Raw genomic sequence first — 25,726 nt, forward strand, 5'->3', positions numbered from 1 at the left:
TGTGTGATAGGCTATTTTTCACTTGAAAGGTAGTAAAATGGAAAATCTCTTAACTGTGTTGCATATACAAATCCTTCAGGAGCCTTTACAAATTAAATAAAAATTAAACTTTCAAAAAAATCTAAAATCTTTTTTAAACCCTAATTCACTGTCATTTTAGATTATTTCTGCATCCAGAACTACTAAAATGCTTTAAGTATAATGAATGTAAAAAACATTTCTTCCTTTTCCTTCCCTTCAACCCAAAATGAGAAGTCTTCAGTACAAGTTTTAAAAAAGTAGAACATACCACTAAAAATAAAGTAAGAAACTATTTTCTTTTTAATCGAAATAGCAAGTATTTTAAGTTTTGTATAAATAACCCACACACACACGAAAAACCCACCATATTTTATTTTAGGTATGGTGTCTAAAGTAGAGTAGCAATATAACAAATGACAACAACGAACAACCCCGTATACTTAATTGGAAAGATGTATGCTCTCATTTTTCTTAAAGATATACATTATGAATTTTCTACTGGCATTCTTGAATAAAATTAACAAGCATACTTTTTCACTTACCTCATTTTCCCTCTAAAAAGGAAATAAATTTCTTCTATGACTGCAACGCAAAGTTCTGAAACCCCTTAAATATACAATCTTTAGGAAAAAAATTCTTAATCTGTTACACTTCTTAATGAGCTATCCATTTTACAAACTATTTTATGGCTTATGTTTAAATTTAATTCATGAGCATAGATCCCAGAGATAGAAGAATCTTATTGGCAGTCAGCAGCTCAAAGGATGACAATGTTCCTCGCATTCTTAATCTCAACATTTTAAAAGAAAATTGTTCACAGTAGTCTTAGAAAAATTTGGAGATAGTTCCATTTAAAAAACACATTCACCACAAATAGATACAAGGGAAACCATAAGAAAATAGATTATTTCAAAATGTATTCTTTAGGGTCAGGGAAATTTCCTATACAAATAAAACTAGACATTTGTTCCCTTTACTTGAAAAATATTTACAGTACACAAGCTAAAAGTATACACCTGCTTACAATGCTGGCCAGTGATATAAATGAACAAGGACACAAAGATACTTATTCACTTATCTGAACATCTAATTTGTTTGTATAGTGAAGTAATTATAGATAAACTATGGAAAAATTAGAAAACAGTATTAATGAACAACAGCCCTCATGTGTGTAAAACATCACACAAGATGCCAAGGTATTATACATCCACTGTGGTAAAAACTATACATACATATTCCATGCATCTTTAACATTGCAAAATTTACATAATAATTTTTTCACGTCTCAAGCTGAGTTGAAAGTCTTTTTTTTTTCTTTTGCCAGACATGAGTGATGTTAACTGACAATCTTACAAAACTCCTTGCTAAGGAATTCTCATTAATGTCTTTTACTGGTGACCTCATGAAGAAAAACTTACTAAACTTTGAAAGTTTTGAGCAGATATTTTCACATCTTTGCTGGCTAGCATCATGATTTATATAATGATATATGTAATAATAGTCCACAGCAATGTGAAACAGAAAACTTTGTTCTATAAATATACTTTGTTCTCAGAATGAAGATCATCTCTCTCATCCAGCCATGTTATCCCTTATTTGATCCACTCGAAGAGCTAAATCTCTAAAGGAGGGGCGCAGATTTACATTATTGTTCCAGCATTCTGTCATGATCATATAAATCTGTAAAGGAGAAAATAAACCAAAATTACAAGGAACACTAAGGACCATCTTTTGATTGGTGGAAGACATTAATTTTCAATATAGGGTACATGTCATAACTATGCCTTGTTCCACAGTCATCTGATTATGCTGTTTATCTGGAAGCTCCGCAAATGAAATTTCAGAAAGTGAACTGAGGTCCTTGAGTAAAAAGTAAAATAAAATGAATGATTACCATGGATTTAAAAAAAAAAAAAATGTTACCTCATCTGGGCATCCATCTGGTCTTGGTAATCTTCCATTATTCTTCAAAAGTTCTATCAAATGGAACACGATCATCTGTCCTTGTTTATCATTGCCAATCATACGCATAAATTCCTAAAACAAACCCATTTTCAATATTTTTTGTACATTTAATTTGTAGCAAAATTATTTCTCAATTTCCTCCAGTCAATGGGAAAAATTTAGTATATGTGTGCTTTTGTATGTTTTCAAACCTTTTCAAAAGAGGCTACTTTTAGGATCAAAAACATAAGGCTGTTAAATATGGAACTTCTATAATTTCCATTTCCATAGCTGTAAAAAACAACACAAATCCACTGAGAAGGGCTCAAAACACATGAACTAAAAACATATTTCCTTTGAGTTTTTTGTTATTAAACTCACATTTTTATATTACATTTCAATTGAAATAAAAAGTTGAATATAAAACAGAATATAAGAAAAAATGAATAAATAAGTATAAATGCAACAGAGGAAACTTTCATATGTCAAAGTTTATAAAATTAAAATCTGAATTATAAACTAGGAAAGGCCGGGCACGGTGGCTCAAGCCTGTAATCCCAGCACTTTGGGAGGCCGAGATGGGTGGATCACGAGGTCAGCAGATCAAGACCATCCTGGCTAACACGGTGAAACCCCATCTCTACTAAAAAATACAAAAAACTAGCCGGGCGAGGTGGCAGGCGCCTGTAGTCCCAGCTACTCAGGAGGCTGAGGTAGGAGAATGGCGTAAACCTGGGAGGCAGACCTTGCAGTGAGCCGAGATCTGGCCACTGCACTCCAGCCTGGGCAACAGAGCAAGACTCCGTCTCAAAAAAAAAAAAAAAAAAAAAAAAATACTTAAACATCATTTACTTCTTATTTTCAATACAGAGAGCTCTTATAAATTGGTAAAAAACAACAACAACAAAAAAAAAAACAATATAAAGATAGGCAAATCACAGAAGAGATAATTCACATATATACATACTCGCCTTAAACACCCAACAAATATTTAGTCAATCACATTAAGAAAAGAAATGCAATAGTCAATCACGTTAATAAAAGAAATGGAAATTAAAATATATGTAACTTCTCCCCTGTCAACTTGGCAAAAGTACATAAAAATATAATGACCAATACTGGCAAATGATGAAATGTACATCCCTATGAATTGCTGCTGAGATATAATCTGCCACAGCTTTTCTAGAAAGCATTTTGGAATTAAAACCTTTAAAATAGTTCATAACTTTTACTTTTATTCTAAGATACTTATCAGAGATAAATATAAATATGCATGAGAATGTTCACTATGTTCACTAAAATGTTACTTAAAAGACTGAAGAATGGAAAATGATTGTTCAGACATATATAGCCTTATGATGGAAGGCTACTCAACAATTAGAAAACATATTTGCAGTATATTTTTCTAATATAGTAAATTACCCATGCTGTAATACTTCATGAAACAGCAGGAGAGCAAACTGCACAGTATGACCTTAATTTTATAAAATAATATATATTTTATATAAAAGTGAACTTTTATAAAAGTTATAAAAGTTTGATACACTTTTTTGTATATACTTTTATACACAAAATAAAAAGAAGCCTGAAAGACAACATACCACAATATTAAGGTGGTCTTATCTGAGTAATTGCATTAGAGATGATTTTTATTTTTTCATACTTTTCCATATTAAAAAAATTCTACGATGACCAAGAGAAAAATTACTTTGGAAGGTTTATTTTAACTTAAGCAATAATTCCTACAATGAATGAGCTAACTGGATTTAATAAAAATAATATTAAGAGACTATACTAACGAGTTTCCCAATAACCCCTTTTTAAAAAATTCAAGCTACTTTATGAATAAGTTTGGGGTTATTTTGTTGGATATTGCCTTACAAATAAGCAATAAGAGCTCTAAAATAAGTCCTAGGCTTACTATTCTTTGGATAAATCCTTTCTCATGTTAAAAAAACTTCAATGTGGCTGTCTAGGAAACCGCAGCATCGGTGGGCAGGGGCTGGCAGCCAGAGCTGGGCAGGGGGCGGAGGCAGGGGCTTGGCTGTCTCCAGGGCTGCCACGCAGAGCACGGGCTTCGTGGCGTGGACAAAGCCATGTTTCTAATGTGTTTCTAATGTGAAACACTGTTCGTTTCTAATGTGGCTGTAGTTGGCATTCTATCCCATACCAAGATGCCTTTTGAGATGAAGAAACAGAGGCACAGAGGGATTAAGTAGCCTGTTCAAGATCACACAGCTAACTAAAAGTGAATCAGAAAAATAAAGAACAGGCATCAAATTTGAAGTGGCCACAAATTCTATTAAAGCAGAAGAAATACTGTGAACCATAAAAGAGAACCAGTTTCCTCTCTACTCTGCAATTTAGAGGAAAAATTTTCATCCAAGGACAGATCAGAAGATGGCCGAATAGGAACAGCTCCAGCCTGCAGATGCCAGCATGAGCGACACAGAAGACGCGTGATTTCTGCATTTTCCACTGAGGTGCTGACCGACACCTCACACCTCACACAGCGGGGTACACCCCTGAGACGAAGCTTCCAGAGCAAAAATCAGACAGCAGCACTCACTGTTCGGCAATATTCTATCTTCTGCAGCCTCCACTGCTGATACCAAGGCAAACAGGGTCTGGAGTGGACCTCAAGCAATCTCCAACAGACCTATGGCTGAGGGTCCTGACTGTTAGAAAGAAAACTAACAAACAGAAAGGACAGCCACACCAAAACCCCATCAGTACGTCACCAGCATCAAAGACCAAAGGCAGATAAAACCACAAAGATGGGGAAAAAGCAGTGCAGAAAAGCTGGAAATTCAAAAAATCAGAGCGCATCTTCCCCTCCAAAGGAACGCAGCTCATTGCCGGCAATGGATCAAAGCTGGATGGAGAATGACTTCGACCAGTTGAGAGAAGGCTTCTGTGGATCAAATTTCACAGAGCTAAAGGAGGAACTACGTAACCAGCGCAAATAAACTAAAAATCTTGAAGAAAGAATGGAAGAATGGATAACTAGAATAGTCAATGCAGAGAAAGCCATAAACGAAGTGACAGAGATAAAAACCAAAACACAAGAAATATGTGACAAATGCACAAGCTTCAGTAACTGACTCGATCAACTGGAAGAAAGAGTATCAATGATTGAAGATCAAATGAATGAAATGAAGTGAGAAGTCTAGGAAAAAAAAGGAAAAAGAAATGAACAAAGCCTCCAAGAAGTATGGGATTATGTGAAAAGACCAAATCTACATCTGATTGGTGTCCCTGAGTGACGGGAAAAATGTAACCAAGTTGGAAAACACTCTGCAGGATATCATCCAGGAGAACTTTCCCAACCTAGTGAGGCAGGCCAATATTCAAATTCAGGAAACACAAAGAACCCCACAAAGATATTCCTCGAGAAAAGCAACCCCAAGACACATAATTGTCAGATTCACCAAACTTGAAATGAAGGAAAAAATGTTAAGGGCAGCCAGAGAGAAAGGTCTGGTTACACACAAAGGGAAGCCCATCAGACTAACAGCAGATCTCTCGGCAGAAACTCTACAAGCCAGAAGAGAGTTCTGGCTTCTCTACATTCTTAAAGAAAATAATTTTAAATCCAGAATTTCATATCCAGCCAAACTAAGTTTCATAAGTGAAGGAGAAATAAAATCCTTTACAGATAAGCAAATGCTTAGAGATTTTGTCACCACCAGGCCTGCCCTACAAGAGACCCTGAAGGAAGCACTAAACATGGAAAGGAACAACCGATACCAGACATTGCAAAAACATGCCAAAATGTAAAGACCATCGATGCTAGGAAGAAACTGCATCAATTAATGAGCAAAATAACCACCTGATATCACAATGACAGGATCAAGTTCACACATAACAATATTAACCTTAAATTTAAATGGACTAAATGGTCCAATTAAAAGACACAGACTGGCAAATTGGATAAAGAGTCAAGACCCATCAGTCTGCTGTATTCAGGGGACCCATCTCACATGCAGAGACACACATAGGCTCAAAATGAAGGGATGCAGGAAGGTCTACCAAGCAAATGGAGAACAAAAAAAAGCAAGGGTTGCAATCCTAGTCTCCGATAAAACAGACTTTAAACCAACAAAGATCAAAAGAGACAAAGAAGGCCATTACATAATGGTAAAGGGATCAATTCAACAAGAAGAGCTAATGATCCTAAATATATATGTGCCCAATACAGGAGCACCCAGATTCATAAAGCAACTCCTTAGAGACTTACAAAGAGACTTAGACTCCCATACAATAATAATGGGAGACTTCAACACCCCACTGTCAACATTAGAGAGATCGAGACAGAAAGTTAACAAGGATATCCAGGAATTAAACTCAAGCGGACCAAATAAACATCTACAGAACTCTCCACCCCAAATCAACAGAATATATATTCTTCTCAGCACCACATCACACTTATTCCAAAATTGACCACATAGTTGGAAGTAAAGCACTCCTCAGCAAATGTAAACAAACACAAATTATAACAAACTGACTCTCAAACCATAGTGCAATCAAACAAGAACTCAGGACTAAGAAACTCCAATCAAAACCGCTCAACTACATGGAAACTGAACAACCTGCTCCTGAATGACTACTGGGTGCATAACGAAATGAAGGCAGAAATAAAGATGTTCTTTGAAACCCATGAGAACAAAGATACAACATACCAGAATCTCTGGGACACATTTAAAGCAGTGTGTAGAGGGAAATTTATAGCACTATATGCCCACAAGAGAAAGCTGGAAAGGTCTGAAATTGACACCCTAACATCACAATTAAAAGAACTAGAGAAGCAAGAGCAAACACATTCAAAAGCTAGCAGAAGGCAAGAAATAACTAAGAACAGAGCAGAACTGAAGGAGATAGAGACACAAAAAACCCTCCAAAAAATCAATGATTCCAGGAGTTGGTTTTTTGAAAAGGTCAACAAAATGGATAGACTGCTAGCGAGACTAATAAAGAAGAAAAGAGAAGAATCAAATAAATGCAATAAAAAATGATAAAGGGGATATCACCACCAACCCCACAGAAATACAAACTACCATCAGAGATTACTATAAACACCTCTACGCAAATAAACTAGAAAACCTAGAAGAAATGGATCAATTCATGGACACTTACACTCTCCCAAGACTAAACCAGGAAGAAGTCGAATCCCTGAATAGACCAATAGCAGGCTCTGAAATTGAGGCAATATTAATAGCCTACCAACCAAAAAAAGTCCAGGACCAGACGGATTCACAGCCAAATTCTACCAGAGGTACAAGGAGGAGCTGGTACTAGTTTAATTCTGAAGCTATTCCGATCAATAGAAAAAGAGGGAATCCTCCCTAACTCATTTTACGAGGCCAACATCATCCTGATACCAAAGCCTGGCAGAGATACAACAAAAAAAGAGAATTTTAGATCAATATCCCTGATGAACATCGATGCAAAAATCCTCAATAAAATACTGGCAAACTGAATCCAGCAGCACATCAAAAAGCTTACCCACTATGACCAAGTGGGCTTCATCCCTGGGATGCAAGGCTGGTTCACCATATGCAAATCAATAAATGTAATCCAGCATATAAACAGAACCAAAGACAAAAACCACATGATTATCTCAATAGATGCAGAAAAGGCCTTTGAAAAAATTCAACAGCCCTTCATGCTAAAAACTCTCAATAAATTCGGTATTGATGGAACATACCTCAAAATAATAAGAGCTATTTATGACAGACCCACAGCCAATATCATACTGAATGGGCAAAAACTGGAAGCATTCCCTTTGAAAACTGGCACAAGACAGGGATGCTGTCTCTCACCACTCCTATTCAACATAGTGTTGGAAGTTCTGGCTAGAGCAATCAGGCAAGAGAAAGAAACAAAGGTATTCAGTTAGGAAAAGAAGACGTCAAATTGTCCCTGTTTGCAGAGGACATGATTGTATATTTAGAAAACCCCATCGTCTCAGCCCAAAATCTCCTTAAACTGATAAGCAACTTCAGCAAAGTCTTAGGATACAAAATCAATGTGCAAAAATCACAAGCATTCTTATACACCAGTAACAGACAAACAGAGAGTCAAATCATGAATGACCTACCAATCACAATAGCTTCAAAGAGAATAAAATACCTAGGAATCCAACTTATAAGGCACGTAAAGGACCTCTTCAAGGAGAACTACAAACCACTGCTCAGTGAAATCAAAGAGGACACAAACAAATGGAAGAACATACCATGCTCATGGATAGGAAGAATCAATATTGTGAAAATGGCCATACTGCCCAAGGTAATTTATAGATTCAATGCCATCCCCATTAAGCTACCAATGACTTTCTTCACAGAATTGGAAAAAACTGCTTTAAAGTTCATATGGAACCAAAAAAGAGCCCGCATTGCCAAGACAATCCTAAGCCAAAAGAACAAAGCTGGAGGCATCATGCTACCTGACTTCAAACTATACTACAAGGCTACAGTAAACAAAACAGCATGGTACTGGTACCAAAACAGAGATACAGACCAATGGAACAGAACAGAGCCCTCAGAAATAATACCACCAATTTACAGCCATCTGATCTTTAACAAATCTGACAAAAACAAGAAATGGGGAAAGGATTCCCTATTTAATAAATGGTGCTGGGGAAATTGGCTAGTCATAAGCAGAAAGCTGAAACTAGATCCTTTCCTTACTCCTTATATGAAAATTAATTCAAGATGGATTAGAGACTTAAATGTTAGACCTAAAACCATAGAAAACCTAGATAGTAGGACATAGGCATGAGGAAGGACTTCATGTCTAAAACACCAAAAGCAACAGCAACAAAAGCCAAAATTTACAAATGGGATCTACTTAAACTAAAGAGCTTCTGCACAGCAAAAGAAACCACCATCAGAGTGAACAGGCAACCTACAGAATGGGAGAACATTTTTGCAATCTACTCATCTGACAAAGGGCTAATATCCAGAACCTACAAAGAACTCAAACAAATTTACAAGAAAAAAACAACCCCATCAAAAAGTGGGCAAAGGATATGAACAGACATTTCTCAAAAGAAGACATTTATACAGCCAATAGGTACATGAAAAAATGCTCGTCATCACTGGCCATCAGAGAAATGCAAATCAAAACCACAATGAGATACCATCTCACACCAGTTAGAATGGCAATCATTAAAAAGTCAGGAAACAACAGGTGCTGGAGAGGATGTGGAGAAATAGGAACACTTTTACACTGTTGGTGGGATTGTAAACTGGTTCAACCATTGTGGAAAACAGCATGGTGATTCTTCAAGGATCTAGAACTAGAAATACCATATGACCCAGCCATCCCATTACTGGGTATATACCCAAAGGATTATAAATCATGCTTCTATAAAGACACATGCACACGTATGTTTATTGCAGCACTATTCACAATAGCAAAGACTTGGAATCAACCCCAATGTCCATCAGTGACAGACTGGATTAAGAAAATGTGGCACATACACACCTTGGAATACTATGCAGCCATAAAAAAGGATAAGTTCATGTCCTTTGTACGGACATGGATGCAGCTGGAAATCATCATTCTCAGCAAACTCTCACAAGAACAGAAAACCAAACGCCGCGTGTTCTCACTCATAGGTGGGAAGTGAACAATGAGATCACTTGGACTCTGAAAGGGGAACATCACACACTGGGGCCTATTATGGGGAGGGGGGAGGGATGGCACTGGGAGTTATACCTGATGTATATGACGAGTTGATAGGTGCTGACGAGTTGATGGGTGCAGCACACCAACATGGCACAAGTATACATATGTAACAAACCTGCACGTTGTGCACATGTACCCTAGAACTTAAAGTATAATAAAAAAATAAATAAAATAAATAACGTGAATAGAATTAAAGTTTTAGGCTGCGCACGGTGACTCACGCCTGTAATCCCAGCACTTTGGGAGGCCAAGACGGGCAGATCAAGAGGTCAGGAGTTCGAGACCAGCCTGGCCAACATGGTGAAACTCTATCTCTACAAAAATACAAAAAAAAAAAAAAAAAAAAAAAAACTTCAATGTATGTTCTTGTCAATTTTGTCAAAGATCAGTTGGCTATGAATATGTGATTTTATTTCTGGGTTCTCTATTATGTTCTGTTGGTTTATGTGTTTGTTTTTCATATGAGTACCATGCTGCTTTGGTTACTGTAGCCTTGTAATATAATTTGAAGTCAAGTAATGTGATGCTTCCAGCTTTGTTCTTTTTGCTTAGAATCGCTTTTGCTATTAGGGCTCTTTTTGATTCCATGTGAATTTTAGGATTGTTTTTTCTAATTTTGTGGAAAAATGATATTGGCATTTTGATAGGAACTGCATTGAATCTGCAGATTGCTTTGGGCAGTATGGGAAAGGACACCCTTTTCAATAAATGGTGCTGGTAAATTGGATTGCCATATGCAGAAGAATGAAACTGGACCCATATTTATCACCATATACAAAAATTAACTCAAGATTGATTATAGACTTAAATGTAAGATCTGAAACTATAAAAATACTAGAAAAAAAAAACCTAGGGAAAACTTTTATGGAAATGGGTGTAAACAAAGAATTCCAAAGACCTCAAAAGCATAGGCAACAAAACCAAAAATAGACAAATGAGACTTTATCAAACTAAAAAATTTCAGCATAGCAAAATAAATAATCAACAGAATGAACAGAAAACCTGCAGAATAGGAAAAAATATTTGCAAATTTTGTATCTGACAAGGGACTACCATTCAGAATTTATAAGGAACTCAAGGAATTCAACCAAAACCCCCTAATCATCAGGTTAAAAACTGGACAAAGGAGATCAGTAGACATTTTTCAAAAGAAGACACCCAAAAGGACAAGAGGCATATGAAAAAATGCTAATCACTAATCACCAGAGAAATGCAAATTAAAATTACAATGAGATATGCCTTATTCCAGTCAGAATGACAAAAAAAAAGAGAGAAAAAAATTACCACAGTGAGATATGTCTTACTCCAGTCAGAATGGGAAGAAAAAAAAAAGAGAGAGAGAGAGAGAAAATAACAGATGTTGGCAAGGGTGCGGAGAAAAGGGAACTCTTACACACTGTTGCTGGGAATGTACATTTGTATAACCTCTATGGAAAACATTATAAAGATTTCTCAGAGACCTAAAAATAGAACTACCATTCGATCCAGCGTTTCCACTATGGGGTATCTACCTAAAGGAAAAGAAATCACTGTATCAAAAAGATACCGCCACCTGTATGTTTATTGCAGCATTCTTCACAAAAGCAAAGACATGGAATCAACCTAAGTGTCCATCCGTGGATGACTGGATAAAGAAGATGTGGTATACATACCCAATGGAATACTACTCAGCCATAAAAACAAATGAAATTAATGTCTTTTGTAGCAACATGGATGGAGGTAATTATCTTAAGTGAAACAAATCAGCCATAGAAAGACAAATACCACATATTCTCACTTATAAGTGGGAGCTATATAATGTATACACATGGACATAGAATGTGGAATGACAGACAATGGAGACTTGGAAGGGTAAGCCATTGGTGGGGTAGATGCTGAGAAATTATTTAAGGGTACAATGTATGATATTAAGATGGTGGATACCCTAAAAGCTCTGACTTCACCACTATGCAATGTATGCATGTAGCAAAATTGTAATTGTACCCCATAATTTATAAAAATCAAACGAACAAACAAAAAACTGAAAGTGAATAAAAAGCACACTGACCGCTGGTGGACTTTTACTCTTCTCAATGTATGTGAAAAGTTCATACAGAACCACTCCAAAGCTCCAAACATCTGAGGCCACAGAAAACTTGCTCTCTGTCAGTGATTCTGGAGCATACCTGTAATACATGGAGAACATTTAAAAGACAGTTAACTTGATATGTGGACTCTTGATTTTACCTGAAAATCATTGTATAAATAAATTTTTAAAAAGTGTAGAGAAAAGAGTTATCACAGCAGGCCTGAGGCTTCTATGATTAAAAGGGCCTTTTTTGCCTGGCACCTGTGAGCTTAGATTTCAGGAGGGATTCCACAATTCCCTGAATAAGAGTGACTCACTATGCCTAGATTATTTGTGCAAATAATATGGTTTATACTAATATCTACTTTTCTTCTGGGAGTCTGTAAATTTAGTATGTGCCAGGCAGAGTGTGCCTAATTTTGCTTTGTGTTACTTCCCTATAAGGAATCATAACCATGAATATGGATATATGTTGAGTCCTGTGAGTCTTCCTAGCAAATTGTCAACCTGGGGGTGGTCTTGGGAACCTCTGACAGAGAAAGATAACTAAAATCCAAGGAAATTTATTTTTGTCTCTATAGACAGCACCAAGGTTAACTGCAGAGTATCTTCTAAGAAGTGACAATAAGCTGCTCTTTGCAAGTTAAGCTTTAAATGAATCCATATAAGTATCCTGCAGAAAAAAAAAAAATGGTTCCAAGGCAAGACTTAAAGCTGTAAAAGAAAGAACCTGTTAATCAGAAGAGCGGGTGACTATGAGAAGGAATACAGAAAGTGAAAAGTCACAGAAATGGTGCCATTGTTCACTCAAGCATTAACACTATCCAAGGGAAAGTTTTGGCCCAGTGGACTGGGAGTATCATGGTTCCATTGCTAAGTTTATCTTTATTATAGAGACAGCTACAGAGATGTGTTTTGGACTGATGAGATTAAAAATGTGAATTACATAGATTTAATCTCTCCTTCAAAATACCATTTAAGTTTCCTTATTTCCACAAATCCTTCCTTGCCTACTCCAGGTCTTATTGCCCTCAGGCCATTGATTTCCTATAGTACTGGCAGTCCACACTACATAATTAAACACCCTAATGCTATATTCTTTTTATATTTAGTCTTTACAAGTTTTACATATCTAGTTATGTTAGTATCAAATGTATGTTAGTTTTATCCCACAAGGGGAAAGTAATGTTCTTGAAGACAGCACTATTCCCTCACTCCTTGTAAAATATGCTTTTCCTCTGGTTTTCATATAGCACTCATTGTAATTTCCCGCACATTTCCACAGCTGTTTTTTTCACTTACGTAAGGGTAAATACAAATTTAAAAAGAAACAAAATTAATTCCCCCTGTTGAAAATAAGAAGAAAGACTCTTCCTTCTTTGTTCTTAGAGCATTCAGAAAACTTGTAAATTCTTTGTCTTTTTGAAATGTATGTAAATCTTTTAAAAATCTCTTGCTTCAAAGCCTCTTGCCAGCTTTATGACCCATGAATGTCTTTCTCAAGAACCTGTAACCATCTCTTGGGAATACAGTCATCAAGGAAGATAGCGCCCTTAATCCCAGTTTCTGTGGGAGCGTAGAAGCCTCACTTCAGCAGGAGCCTCCTTCCAAGCTGCAAAACTATCTCCTGTCATGAAGATATGAAAAGTGTTTTTTTACCTTTGTATAAAGCCAATTAGCAAAGTCACTCCAATTTCCAAGTGAATTTAGAATAAACTACATATGCGACAAATAGTGCTGTCAAGTCTTACTAGGACTAGTTAATGTTTATCCTAAGAACTTCAATGAAAGGGGTTATATCAGGTTGGCTATATAAAAGGGTAAGATTTCCTTCTGTCTTTGCAGTCTCTTAGGGGACTACTTGTGATACACATCACATCCTGCTCTAATGCTTACTTGATCATAAAATTGTTTTCCTTCTCTTCTATCTTTGTGGAAAAGTTTTCTGGGTTGGGAGATTTTGTTTTCAATTATACTTTTCCAACACTACTAATTCTTTTCTGCCTCTTCTAAATTGAAGGTTTCCCAAGGTCTCATCATCAGATTTATTCCTCTCTTGGTTAAAAGCTTTCCCTTAGATAGTATCATCCACCTATATACTAAAGCCTCCCAAATTTATAACCATATCTTTGAATTTTCTTTAGTGCTCCAGACTTTTAGAACATTTCCACATTAAAGATCTATAGGCAAACAGAATTCCGACCTCTTTCCAAAACTTGCTGATTACTTTATGTTTCTTATGCAGTAAATAGCATCACAATCTATTTAACTGCTCAAGCTGAAAATCTTAATTATTTTTGACTCATCTTTCACTCCAGTGTCTCATGACCCACCAAGTCCCTTTAGAGTATAGCTTAGAAATATCTCAAATCAGTCTCCTAACCCATTGTTATAGTTTAGGTCACATCCTTATCTCATGACTAGTACAGAGGTCATCGAACAAGGTGAAGAATAATGTACAAAGATCATCCGATGGGTACTTCTATAGTAAAAAGAGTATAAGGATCCTCTAGGAGTCCAAAATCCTGTTTCACCAATTTTTTAAAACATTTAAGCAGAGGCACTGTTTTCCCCTAGTTATTAGCATCAACCCCTAGGACATGCCATAACATATTGTTAGCTTAAAACAAAAGAGCATTTTTGAACAAGAAAAACAATATAGATAACAAAGTTTCTTTTAAATGAAATTGAGTTTTTTAAAAAATGATATGATGGGCCAAATCCTGTGAATAAAAATTATGTGAGTTCTTTCAGACTTCAGATTTAGTGTTTGCTATGTGTCTCCTCCAAAATTCGGGTGTTGTCAATGTGATGGTATTAACAGGTGGGGCCTTTAAGAGATGATTAGGCCATGAGGGGCTTCTCCCTCATGAATAGGATGAAGGCCCTTATGAGAGGCTTCATGCAGCATTTGGCCCCTCTTGCCCTTCCACTTTTGTCCATGTGAGGACGTGGCGTTCCTCCTCCCTGAAGGATGCAGCAGCAAGGGTCAATCTTGGAAAGCAGAGAGCAGCTCTCTCACCAGACGCCTGAACCTGCCAGCACCTTTTTCATGGACTCCTAACCTCTAGAAGTGTGAGAAATAAATTTCTGTTCTTTATAAATTATCCATTGTCGGGTATTCTGTTATAGCAGCATAAAAGGACTAAGACAGTGTTTATTATTCAATAAGTTAGCTAAAACCTATCAACTCATATTCCAAAATATTTACACAAAATTTAATGAACTTCATTGCACTATATAAAATATTTATTCTACTTGCAAATATAAAAACTATATGCTAATTGCCTGATTTTATTTTAGCAGTATATATTGTTTTCATTAAATACATAGGAAAATTTTGATCATGATGAAAAATAAGTTATTTCTGATTTTCATATAAGTTGTTTCTAATTATTCCCCAAAGTCATACATCAGTATTCACTTCATACCTTCCCCTAACACATTTACTGAAGGAATAACCATGTCTTTTACCACATATCGTACTTCATAAGTTATAATCTTAGTCATTTTTACTCTGTATTACTTATTACAAATTAAGTAATGAGAAATTATCTTTTCATAATATGAAATTAATTATGCCAGATATGTATCATCTTAAGCTTATCCTGACTGCCCTCATGATTTTTTCACATGTATAGGCAGAGATACAGGTCCCAAAGCTTATATAATTTGAAGTCTTTTTTTTTTTTAGGCTTTCATTATGACAAATAATACAAAATTATACATGAAAGTACATAATTTTTTATGTAAAATAAGAAAGGAACCTTGGAAGGAAGGAGCTCTGGATATGCTTCATTGGGTTCATAATAAACATACCTCCATGCATTTGTTCTGTCATTTGTTTCTCAGGTTTTAAATCACATATTATTAATATATTCAGTGACTTGAAAAATGCAGTCCGAGTTTTCCTGTCAGAAATTGTCATTTATTTGATGCCTGGCATTACCAAATGGGTTGTATGAAGGACATTCTTCACAAAATCTACTCAACCTTTGAGGTAGCTCAGAGGTTTGCTATGTTTAAATCATATATTTAAAACATGATCAAATGTTATTAATAATAATGTATTAATAATATTCTATTTTTCCAAACTTTTCTGAATGTATTAGTTTAAACAAGGTACCTCCATGTGAAAGTGTAACAGATAGTTGGAATTAATTTTAAAAACTTTTTGGTACACTTTTCAGAAATTGAGAAAACAGATGAACCTGATGACTGGTTAGTAAACTCATTTTTGAAAGTGAAGTGGTTTTAATTCTCTTTTAATAAAATTGAAAAATAATAGATCTGACTGAATGAAACTGCCAAATAACAGATAATTTTAATGGTATATTACTGTACTTTTTTCCTACATATCTCAGAAGGAATCATAGAAATGAATGATATTGTTATAACAAAACTCCTTCCATTCATGTCCACTCATTTACACAAACAAGTTTTCTCAGTGTTGACATCTGTAAAGTGCAAAATGAATACAGAATTTATGCTTAATCTTATCCCATTATAGAAATAAATAATATTCACCCAAGGATATACAATCCAATTGGAGGGGAAGGATTGCTCCATTCACCAATAAAATTTTTAAAGCAATTGTCCAAATTTGTTATTTACATTGCTTTGGAAAACTGTATCCTAGTAACTTCAATGATAACCCAGAAGAAAAATGTGAATAGTTACAAGTTTGTTGGTCACAGGAAAATTTTTAATTAATTTCCACTTATATACCTATTTTGGTTACAAAGAAAATAGGTGATCATAAGATTATCCAAATACAAAATGTAACACATTATGCAAAATTTGGAATGAGAAGGGAAATGGAAATACAATTTTAAAGAGAAAAAGGAATGATACAAAGTTTGTAAAAAAAAAAAAAGAAAAGAAAAAAGTCTGTTCATATATATTTTTAAGTTGGTGATAAGTGGGTATCAAATTGCTGCACTATTTATTTTGAGATGGAGTCTTGCTCTATTGCCCAGGCCGGAGTGTAGTGGCGAGGTCTCGGCTCACTGCGAGCACCATTTAGATTCAGTTGGACACATTTAAAAGACTGACATAGCTGCTATTTAAATGTCAATATTTAAAATACATTATGACTACTTAAACTTACAAAAAAATTAGCTATCAATTTAAAAATGTATGAGGATGTGGTTTTTCAGAATTCTTTTAGTGAGTATATATACTTAAAAGGTTTGAAAACCAATGACCTAGATCCTTGTAAAATCTGTCTAATTAGCTATTTCTCTACTAGTAGCCTCTCCTTAATACAATGTCCCATGTCAGTAGTTCTCAAAGCTTTTGATCTCAGGCTTCTCTGTACACTCTTAAAAATTACTGAGGTTGCCAAAAAACTTTTGTTTCTGTGAGTTATATCTACCAGTATTTACCATATTAAATATTAAAGCTAATAAAATATAGGTGTTTATTAATTTATCTAAAAACCATTACCTGTTAACATAAGTAATGTATTTTATGAAAAATACATTACTTATGAAAAATAACTATTTCCAAAATAAACTTTGATAAGAGTCACATTGTTTTATATTTTTGCAAGTTTCTTTACTGTTTGGTTAAATAGAAAACATATCTTGTTGCCCCTGGAAGACTATGCTTATGAAAAAATGAGTGAAAAGAGCAAATAACATCCATTATTATGAAAATACTTTTTACTTCACAGACATCCTAAAAGGGAGTCCCAGAGGTCCCCACACTTTCAGAACTGCTGTTCTATAATAAAAATAGAGCTATCTTTCTAAACTGTGAATCTCACCATGTTATTCCCCTGGATAAAGCCTCTAATTTCCCACCTTATACACTGTCTACTAAAGAACGTCTGAACTCATTAACGTCGTGTACTGGGTTTGTGGTAGTCCATGTACACTGCTATAACAGAGTACCTGACAATGGATAATTTATAAACAAATTTATTTCTCACACTTCTGGAGGTTGGGAGTCCATGATAAAGGTGCTGGCAGGTTCAGGTGTATGGTGAGGGCTGCTCTCTGCTTCCAAGGGGAGCTTTGTTGCCGCATCTTTCAGAGGAGAGGAACACCGTTTCCTCACATGGACGAAAGTGGAGGGCAAGAGGGGTCAAATGCTGCATGAAGCCTCTTATAAGGGCCTTAATCCCATTCATGAGGGAGAGGCCAACTCAACCAATAGTTGAAATGTCATCTTAGTTATCTTACATAAACCTTCAGCTGAATTACTTGTACTGTTATGTTTTCCCATTACCTTAATTATTGTACTTACACACTACATTGCAATGATTTGATTATACATTTGATTTTTCCTAATTATGAGCTCTTAAAGGGAAGGGGCTATGGGTAGTGGACCTGTCAGTTGAATTTGCCTATCACATCAAACTTTTCCTTTTAGTTCAGCCTTCCAACTAAGGGATAGTCCTTCTTTTCTGATGCTAATCCTATCTTCATATTCCTAGCTTCCTGTGTAGTATTTGGAGCACAGTAGAGTCTTAATATTTATATAGCTTGTATTCATTAAGTATACCCAAATCTCTGGATCTTCATATACAAATATTTCTTGATTGCCAGCTAATTTTAACCTCTTTAATTCTTCATTCTGAAAACAATAAAAAGAATTAAATTCATGTATCACTGGAGATATGGCCAAAACAGATGATTATTTTTAGATGAGTCTTACTTTTTAGTTTCACTCATACCCTAAAAATAATTAGATGAAGGCAGTTCTAATGATTATGAGGACATTCCTCAAGAAGTATTTTTAATATTATGAAAAATCTCAAACCTACACAAATTAGAGAACAATTAATGCCAGATTAAAGCATTATCATGGTTAGGAAGGCTTACAAGCATGAACTCTGGGATCAGACTTTTTGGTTTGAATCCCGGTCCAATGATTTACTAGTCATGCCACCTTGGGTAAGCTATTCAGTTCTCCATGCTTAAAATAGAGATAATAATCATACATGTTCTCCAAGGGTTGTTATGAGGATTAAATGAGATTATCCATAAAATACATTGAGCCCAATGTAAGCCTACAATACATGTTCAGTGTTTTTTTTTAAAAAAAAAAAATTATTATACTTTAAGTTCTGGGAAACATGTGCAGAATGTGCAGGTTTGTTAACATAGGTATACACATGCCATGGTGGTTTGCTGCACCCATCAACCCATCAACTACATTAGGTATTTCTCTTAATGCTATCCCTTCCCTAGACCCGCACCCCTGGACAGGCCTTGGTGTGTGATATTCCCTTCCCTGTGTTCATGTGTTCTCATTGTTCAACTCCCACTTATGAGTGAGAACAAGAGGTGTATGGTTTTCTGTTCCTGTGTTAGTTTGCTGAGAATGATGGTTTCCAGTGTCATCCATGTCCCTGCAAAGGACATGAACTCATCCTTTTTTATAGCTGTATAGTATTCTATGGTGTATATGTGCCACAATTTTCTTTATCCAGTCTATCACTGATGGGCATTTGGGTTGGTTCCAAGCCTTTGCTATTGTGAGTAGTGCCACAATAAACATACACATGCATGTGTCTTTATAGTAGAATGATTTATAATCCTTTGGATATATACCCAGTAATGGAATTGCTGGGTCAAATGGTATTTCTAACTCTTGATCCTTGAGGAATTGCCACGCTATCTTCCACAATGGTTGAACTAATTTACACTCCCATCAACAATGTAAAAGCATTCCTATTTTTCCACATCCTCTCAAGCATCTGTTGTTTCCTGACTGTTTAATGATCACCATTCTAACTGGCATGAGATGGTATCTCATTGTGGTTTTGATTTGCATTTCTCTGATGACCAGTGATGATGAGCTTTTTTTCATGTTTGTTGGTCACATAAATGTCTTCTTTTGAGAAGTGTCTGTTCATATCCTTCACCCATTTTTTGATGGGGTTGTTTTTTTCTTGTAAATTTGTTTAAGTTCTTTGTAGATTCTGGGTATCAGCCCTTTGTCAGATGGATAGATGGCAAAAATTTTCTCCCATTCTGTAGGTAGCCTGTTCACTCTGATCATAGTTTCCTTTACTATGTAGAAGCTCTTTAGTTTAATTAGATCCCATCTGTCTATTTTGGCTTTTGTTGCCATTGCCTTTGGTGTTTTAGTCATGAAGTATTTGTCCATGCCGATGTCCTGAATGGTATTGCCTAGGTTTTCTTCTAGGGTTTTTATGTTTGTTTGTTTGTTTGTTTCTGAGCACGCACTGTTTATTGGGGGTGGCCTCCTGGGGTCATTGCAACAGTGGACAGAAGGTCTGGCCAGCCCTTCCCACCACACAGCTGGACAGAGCCCTAGTGGGGAGGAAGGCAGGAGGACATTTAATGGGATTTGTAGCCACTAGCTTCTTGATAGTCTGTGAGCCAGTCGCCATCTCATGGACCACGGGGCAGATGAACTCATTTTTCTGTTCCCATTCAGCCCTGGTCACCTCCAGGCAGCTGAAGACTAAGAAGCCAGAGCCCTTGGTTTTGCGGGGCTGCGTCATGCTGTGCCAGGCATCTAGGAGCTGCACCTCGTTGTGCAGCTACTGCACCAAGATGTCCTTAGGCTAGAAGTTCTGGATCAGGCAGGTGAGGGTGCACTTGTCTAGGTTCCTCGGCTCTTCTAGCATTGCAAACACGTAGACCTCGGGGGGAGCACAAGGGTGGCTGATCTTGGTCATGGACTGCACAAGGGCCCTGGGCAGGTGGAGGTGGGTCACCCTGCACTGGTAGGTCTCCCCCTCGATCCAGTCTCTGGTACCCACCAGCAGAGTGGACGTGATGATGAACGTGCCACTGCACTGCTTCTCTTGCCTTAGGAGGACCTGGGCCACAGACTTCCCACTGGCCCGGGACCAGGTCAGCTTCACAGTCCCCTTGCTAGGTGCCAGGTCCACCACCAGACAGGTGATTGTGGGCAACTTGCGGATGAACAGGTAGAAGCAACCGGGCCAGCTCAGGTAGGCACTCACCCCTTGCGGGTTGAAATCTGCACGCTTCTTGGCACTGTCCTCAAAGGCATTACCTTGATAGGTGACCTGGCAGGTGTAGGTGTGGTCAGGCAGCCAACGCTTCTGGGTGAGGGTGAGCTTGCTTTGTGTGGAGGCCAGCTCCCCCTTCAGCATGGGAGAGGTGACAGAGCAGTTCACATCCGCGACCTGCCCATCCTGCAGCCAGGTGATGGCACCTGGGGTGTACTCAAAAATGAGGCACAGGAACTGGATGGTCGGGGGGAAGTGTCCACTGCCATCACAGGAGGACTGTAAGATCTTCATGGTGGGCAGGGTGAAGTCCCTAGAGTAGACACTGAAGGTACTGACCTGGCCTGCAGACCACAGAGTGTGTACCACGCTGCAGGTGAACATTTGCTTGTGGTCAGATGGCTGGTGGTGGCGTAGTGGCCAGAGGGTGTGAGGGTGGTGTCTGGGAAGGTCACAGCACTCCTGTTGAGGTAGCCTGTGTCCCAGGTCACAGTCACCAGCTTCAGGAAGTACCCTGTGGCCAGGCAGCCCGGGGTCATAGAGGTGGCATCGGAGGTAATGTCTTTGCAGCAGGGGATCAAGGGGAAGACAGATGGGCCCTGTCTGGAAGCAGGACAGTCAAGGTCAGCTGAGACTGGCCTACCAGGGGAGTTGCCCTCTGAAGTCCTCTAGGCCAGTCTGGTCCCACCTGGCCCAGGTCAGTCCAGTTTTTTTTTTTTTTTTTTTTTGATAACTAATGTTCTTTTCATTTTCTTTAAATTATGCCTAGGCACGATTTGCTGCTGGCTTTTGAAGAATAAGCCAAGTTTTCACAGCATCTCGACCTCAAGCGATATGATGTCTCCACATTTTATAGTTAAGGCATTTTTTTTCTTTTCTGACAAAGTGTATGTTCTGTTACTTGCTTTCAGGTTTTGTTTACTGAAAAACAAAAAAAAAGAAAAGAAATGCTCCTGTCAGCCCAGACAACAGGGCCAAGACGCAGATTCAGGATCCATGGGGCAGGTCACAGGGTGACACGGTGGCTGAGATTTGGGGGCAGGGGGAGTGAGGCCAGTGAGAGGTGAGCCAGGGTCCCAGGGAGCTCCTGGATCCAGAGTCACCTTCTTGCCCCAATCACTCCGAGCCTAATCAGGACGGTGTTGGCTCAATGCTGAGAACAGTTGTGTGAGGTGTGGATGTGGATGAAGCCCAGGGCCTCCAGTGGGCGTTCTGGGCCCAGCCCACAGGGCTGAGGGCCAGTGGCTTGAACCACAGAGGCGTACCTTTCACATGTGCCCGGCGGGGTTGTGGGCTTCGCTCAGGCCCAGGTGCGCAGCTGAAAGCACCATCTGGGGGTCTCCGAACACGGCCGACACCTCACCGTTTCAAACAGGCTGTTTTGGGATTCACGTTCCGCTCTCGCACTTGCTGCTCCAAGTTCAGCATGACCGAGACGGCCTGGTGCAGGATAAGCAGTTTGGTCTGGGGCTTTTCGCTGTTGAGTGCAGTTGCCACATGTGCCCCAGCTCCTTAAAAGGCCTCTTAGGGGACTCACAGTCACTCCCTGGCGTTATTGGCCACCTGGCACTCCTTCTCCTGCTTGGCCTTCTGCTCTGGGGGGAGAAGGTCATCTTTGTCCTCGTCCTCCTCTGGGCTGGTCTGGACCTGATGGTCCTTCAGCTCCTTCTTCTCCTCTTGAGTGGTCAGCCTCCGCCGTGTTCTCCTCATCCTCCTCCTCTGGCTTGATTTCACCAGTGGCCTGCTTGCCCTAGCCCACTGTAGGAGTCGGGAGGCCAAGAGAGGTCGGGGAGGGCGCCTGGCTAGCTGGAGAGAGCCACGTGGATATGCATGAGGCTGGCGCTGCCCACAGGGCCATCCTCAGGGTGTCAGCCTCCAACCAGGCCTGCGTGCTGCCCCCACCAGCAGCATGGGGCCGGCGAAGCCCAAGGCCAGCACCCTGTCGCCGGGCAGCAGCGTGTGCCCGTTGCAGGCCGTGCCCACGGTGTGGCTGCAGAGCACGTGGATGGCCTTGTTCAGGTGGTCTTCTATCTTACTCTGCAGGCCATAGAGACCCCTGTCCTAGCTGGGTGATAAGGCACCGGGGACTCCTGCTCCAGGCCAGCGTGACGTCCCTCCCAGGCCCTGGGGGGATCCCACAGCAGTGGAGGAGCTGGACGAGAAGTTACTGCTTGAGTGATCCTGGGAGTAGATTGAGGACATGCCTGCCTGAGGGCGTCCCCGGAGCTGCTGGTTGTGGTCCCTCGCGAGCCCAGGAGGCTGTCGGCCCCGCTGACAGGCGGCCTGTGGCTAGAGACACTGCCGTACGCGGCTCCAGGGGGCCAAGGAGAAGGTGGATGCAGCCGGGAGCCCGCCTTTCACCTCTGCTCTGTGCAGCTGGTAGCCCATGCGCTCATGCTGGTGCAGGCCACCAAACGTGCTGCTGCCTCTGCCACTGCCCACAGGGCCGCTGCCAGGCAGGAGAGGCGGGGGGGATGAGCCCCCGCCCAGCATGGGGCCAAAGCCCGCCTGGCCCAGGGAACTCCAGACCTCAGCTGAGGGGCTGAGGGGTGCAGGCTGCCATCTGCCATGTAGAAGGGGGCGGGATAGGCCCTGCTGGGGGTCTTGGCGAACAGGTAGGCGGCAGCATCCCTACCGTAGTCCTCACCTGAGCTGGGCAGGTATGCCGAGGATGGAAGACAGGCGGGACCTTCTGGACCTTTGTGGACTGCGTGTCCAGGCCGCCGTCCGCCTCTCTCCGCCGGAGCTGCCGGCGTAGGAGGGGTAGTACTGGGAGGTCGCCTTCATGCCCGAAGGGAACAGGGGTCCGGGGGTGCTGAAGGCCAGCTCGTCTGGCAGGAAGCCAGCCTGAGTCAGGCCGCCCACGCCTGCGTCTCTCCCAAAGGAGGCATAGGCGTCCAGCTCGCTGCTCTTGCCTCCAAGTCACAGTCTCAGGAATGTGGATGAAGAGAGGCTGCTATGCGACTCAGCAAGGTGAGCGCCTTCGCTGAAGGTCCAGCTGGGGTCAAAGGAGGAGCTGTTCTGGTCGCCGCTGCTCCAGGAGCCTGAGCTGGGCCGGTCCTCAAGACCTGAACCTCTGAATTGCGACCCGGCCAGGGAGGTGGGCTGGCCCTTCCCGTTGGCGACAGGCAGCGGGAACATCATGCTGAAGTCCTGGAGGTTACTGAGCTCCTTGTCCGTGTCCACGGACGCCATCCTCTGCAGCTGGTTCATTCTCTTGGGGCCAGGGTGGGCACCTCAGACCTGGAAACCCTGCTGGGCAGGGCGGCATGAAGCGTCTGCCCCTACCCCCGGAAAAAGGGGCTTGGCAGCAAGGCCCCCAAGCGTCGCGCGTGGCCCGGGCCCTTCCCACCCCTGCGTGGCCAGTCCTCGGAGCAAAGAAAATAACACGGGTACTATAGTCAGCTGTTAAGGAGGTGGCAATGAGAGTAATAGAAGGGGCTCAGGCGTTGGTTGGTATATGACAGTATTTGCGGTTTCGATAATAAGGTCTTTAAAAGCCTGTGAGGAAAGGCATACCTGTAAATACAAGGCTACCAATAATAACGGAAGAGGAAGTGAAGGGTGAAGTCTTGAATAGTCCTATTTTTCGAATATCTTGTTCATCATTGAGATTATGGATGATGGAGCCTGAGCATATAAATAATATAGCTTTAAAAAAGGCATGGGTGCAGATGTGAAGGAATGCTAGGTGTGACTGATTAATGCCCGTTGTGACTATCGTAAGGCCCAGCTGGCTTGAAGTGGAGAATGCTATGACTTTTTAAATATCACTTTGTGTTAGAGCGCAGATTGCTGTAAATAAGGTGGTAATAGCCCCTAGAGATAATGTAAAGGTCTGGGTTCAGAGGTTATTTTCTATTAAAGGGTAGAAGCGGATGAGTACGAAAACTCCTGCTACAACTATAGTGCTGGAGTGGAGCAGGGTTGAGACTGGGGCTGGGCCTTCTATGGCGGATGGAAGTCAGGGATGGAGGCCGAATTTAGCTGCCTTTCCTGCTTCTGCTAAAAGAAGGCGAATTAATGGAAGGGTAGATTAGAGGTAGGGTTTAGAATGAATGCTTGTTGAATCTCTCATGTGTGGGGGGAAAAGAGGAATCATACTATAGCTAAATAAAGCCAGTATCACCCATGCGATTGTGCAGGACTGCTTGGAGGGCTGCTGTATTAGCATCTGCTCGGCCCTATAGTCAGCCAGTTAATAAGAAAGACATGATTCCTACACCTTCTCATCCAATAAAAGAGTTGAAAGAAATTGTTGGCGGTAACCAGAATACTGTAATGAGGAAAATATCTGAAAAACTGATTAATGTTAGGGTCTGAGTTTATATATCATATTGAGAATTCTACAATAGATCAGGTAACAAACAGTGCTACTGGGATAAATACTATGGAGAAGTAGTCTAAAGCTTAGTGAGACTTTGTTTGGATTGTCATTCAATGTCAGTCTGAGATAATGACTTCTTCGTCTGTATATATAAAAGTTGTTGGGATGAGGCTAATGGTGAAGGCACATGTGATGGCTATTTTTATGTAATTTGGGTATGAATCTTTTTTGCAGGGGTTGACTAAGGTAATATTAATTGGTGTGTTTAAGGGGATTAAGGCTATTATAATAGTAGAAAAATACATATTTGTTACTTTTATTTGGAATTGCACCAATGTTTTTGGTTCCTAAGACCAATAAATGACTCCAATCCTTTAAAAGTTAAGCAAGCCATGTTGTTAGGCATGGGGGCATGAGTTAGCAGTTCTTGCATACTTTCTCAGTAGATAAGAAGTTGCAGGCTTCTATTATTAGATCCACAGTTTAATGGTTTGGTTAAACTACAGCTACAGCATGTAAAGCCCATAATAATTTTAGGATTTAGGATAATAGAAGAATAGGTGTAACATGTATAAATATTAATGTATTTTCTCATGTAAAGGAAGGTTGAATACTGTTAATGTAATATGTAAGTGTCCCTTGTTATGTCGTGATTGGTATACATAGGGAGTAGAGGGCTGTAATTAGTGTATTACGTCCTGTAAGCATAACAGTG

The 25,726-nt window shown here is 39.6% G+C and overlaps 1 protein-coding gene, 1 pseudogene and 1 gene segment (V, D, J or C); all 3 read right to left on the reverse strand.

The window, feature by feature from the left end:
* Positions 1 to 373: 373 nt before the first annotated feature.
* Positions 374 to 25,726, reverse strand: part of JAK2 (Janus kinase 2) — a 156,516-nt gene continuing 131,163 nt past the window's right edge. For all 3 annotated transcript variants that reach the window (XM_023213175.2, XM_023213177.1, XM_023213176.1), the window contains 3 exons: positions 11,705 to 11,822; positions 1,945 to 2,058; positions 374 to 1,701 (listed from right to left, as the gene is read on the reverse strand). In XM_023213175.2, the coding sequence (XP_023068943.1) occupies positions 1,594 to 1,701; positions 1,945 to 2,058; positions 11,705 to 11,822 (340 nt within the window). In that variant the 3' untranslated portion in view covers positions 374 to 1,593. The remainder of the gene's footprint in view (positions 1,702 to 1,944; positions 2,059 to 11,704; positions 11,823 to 25,726) is intronic.
* Positions 19,803 to 23,898, reverse strand: LOC111543303. The segment is given in 1 exon segment: positions 19,803 to 23,898. A coding segment is annotated over 1 exon segment (798 nt).
* Positions 21,392 to 23,932, reverse strand: LOC111543301 (annotated as a pseudogene).

Source organism: Piliocolobus tephrosceles, chromosome 14, assembly GCF_002776525.5.
Source record: "Piliocolobus tephrosceles isolate RC106 chromosome 14, ASM277652v3, whole genome shotgun sequence".
In the NCBI taxonomy this organism is placed as follows: domain Eukaryota; kingdom Metazoa; phylum Chordata; class Mammalia; order Primates; family Cercopithecidae; genus Piliocolobus; species Piliocolobus tephrosceles.